A 1,499-nucleotide genomic window follows, 5' to 3' on the forward strand; every position below is an offset into this window, starting at 1 on the left:
TCATGCTGATAAACGCAGCCACACGCACAGGAAAAGACTAATAATCACGCATACCAGGGTTTTAGACTTAAGAGGTGTGTATGTATGTGTGTATGTATGTGTGTATGTTTGCGTGTTTGCGTGTATGTCTGCATGTTTGTGTGTATGTTTGTGTGTATGTGTGTATGTTTGTGTGTATGTGTTTATGTTTGTGTGTATGTCTGTATGTATGTGTGTATGTCTGTGTGTATGTGTGTACGTTTGTGTGTATATGTGTATGTTTGTATACATAGTGTGTACCTATCCTGGGCTGACAAAAGGCTCACATACACACCCAACCCCAATACCCAACTCAGCCACTCATCCCTCCTCTCTCCTTCTCTCCCACACTCCACAGCCTATTCCAGTCCATCTGGCTTTACCTTGACTTTGAGACCGAAGCCATTGTCAAAGGCTACCAACACGTTATCAGTCCCCTCACCGCAGCCACACTGCAGTGGTACCTGTCTCGGTGGTCTGCGACCTATCTGCTGCTCTCACCCGACGCTTACCATACACTGCCACACCATATACGGCAGAGTCTGGGCAAGGACTCGGAGCTAGGTAGGTATATTCAGGATTGGTGTGTATTGTGTATGTGTGAGTGTGCTTCTGCGTGTGTGTAAGTATATTCAGGATGAGTATGTAGTGTGTAACCTGTGTGTGTGTGTGTGTAGGTATATTCAGGATGTGTGTGTAGTGTGTACGTGTGTGTGTGTGTGTGTGTAGGTATATGCAGGATGTGCGTGTAATGTGTAGCCTGTGTGTGTGTATGTGTGTGTCACATATAACTGTAGGTGTAGTTCAACGCTCACTAGCAGACTAGTCCTCGCCCTGTCCCTTTTTTTGGTCACTAACTAACTGCACCTCACCCTGTCCCTTTTTTTGGTCACTAACTGACTGCGCCTCACCCTGTCCCGTTTTTTCGGTGCACCCATTATTAACAGGCAAGGGCCGCTTCAATTGGATTGTGGAGAAAATCTATCTTAATCTGAGTCGATGGTACGCTGAGCCAGATGTCACCGAGTAAGTAGGACGAGAATGGGGTGTGGCTTTTGTGTGCATTTGTGAGTTAATAATTAGTCAATTGTCAAATATATATAAATATATATACGATGGCACCGCCATCCCGCAATGGCTGACACTATGCAATACCGGGATATACCATGCTCCAATCCCTGTCTCTCCAGCGCTACAGCCAATCTGCTGCTTACGCTATGCAAGAACACCACACAACGCCAACAAATGACGCACTGTGCTGCCTTCCCGCAATTGTTGACTTTGTTCAATACCGGGATGCCTGGTCAGAACAACCCCAACCCCAATGTCGCCCCCCCTCCCCAGTTACCCGCCAGTGTGCAGCGGAGGATCGCTCAGGCCGTTACTATGGCAACCGCTGGTAATCAGGTATACGTCTATATATATATATATATATATATATATATATATATATATATAATATATNTAGTTGTTGTTGTCGT

At 45.7% G+C, this 1,499-nt stretch overlaps 1 protein-coding gene across 1 annotated transcript; it reads left to right on the forward strand.

Moving 5' to 3' along the window:
• Positions 1–965: 965 nt before the first annotated feature.
• On the forward strand, positions 966–1,425 carry SARC_15862 (hypothetical protein; the record flags this gene model as incomplete). Its single annotated transcript, XM_014290026.1, has 2 exons — positions 966–1,044; positions 1,209–1,425. Coding segments are annotated over 2 exons (296 nt in total), but the record flags the coding sequence as incomplete, so codon positions are not given.
• Positions 1,426–1,499: the final 74 nt, after the last annotated feature.

This window comes from Sphaeroforma arctica (genome assembly GCF_001186125.1).
Source record: "Sphaeroforma arctica JP610 unplaced genomic scaffold supercont1.6881, whole genome shotgun sequence".
In the NCBI taxonomy this organism is placed as follows: Eukaryota; class Ichthyosporea; order Ichthyophonida; genus Sphaeroforma; species Sphaeroforma arctica.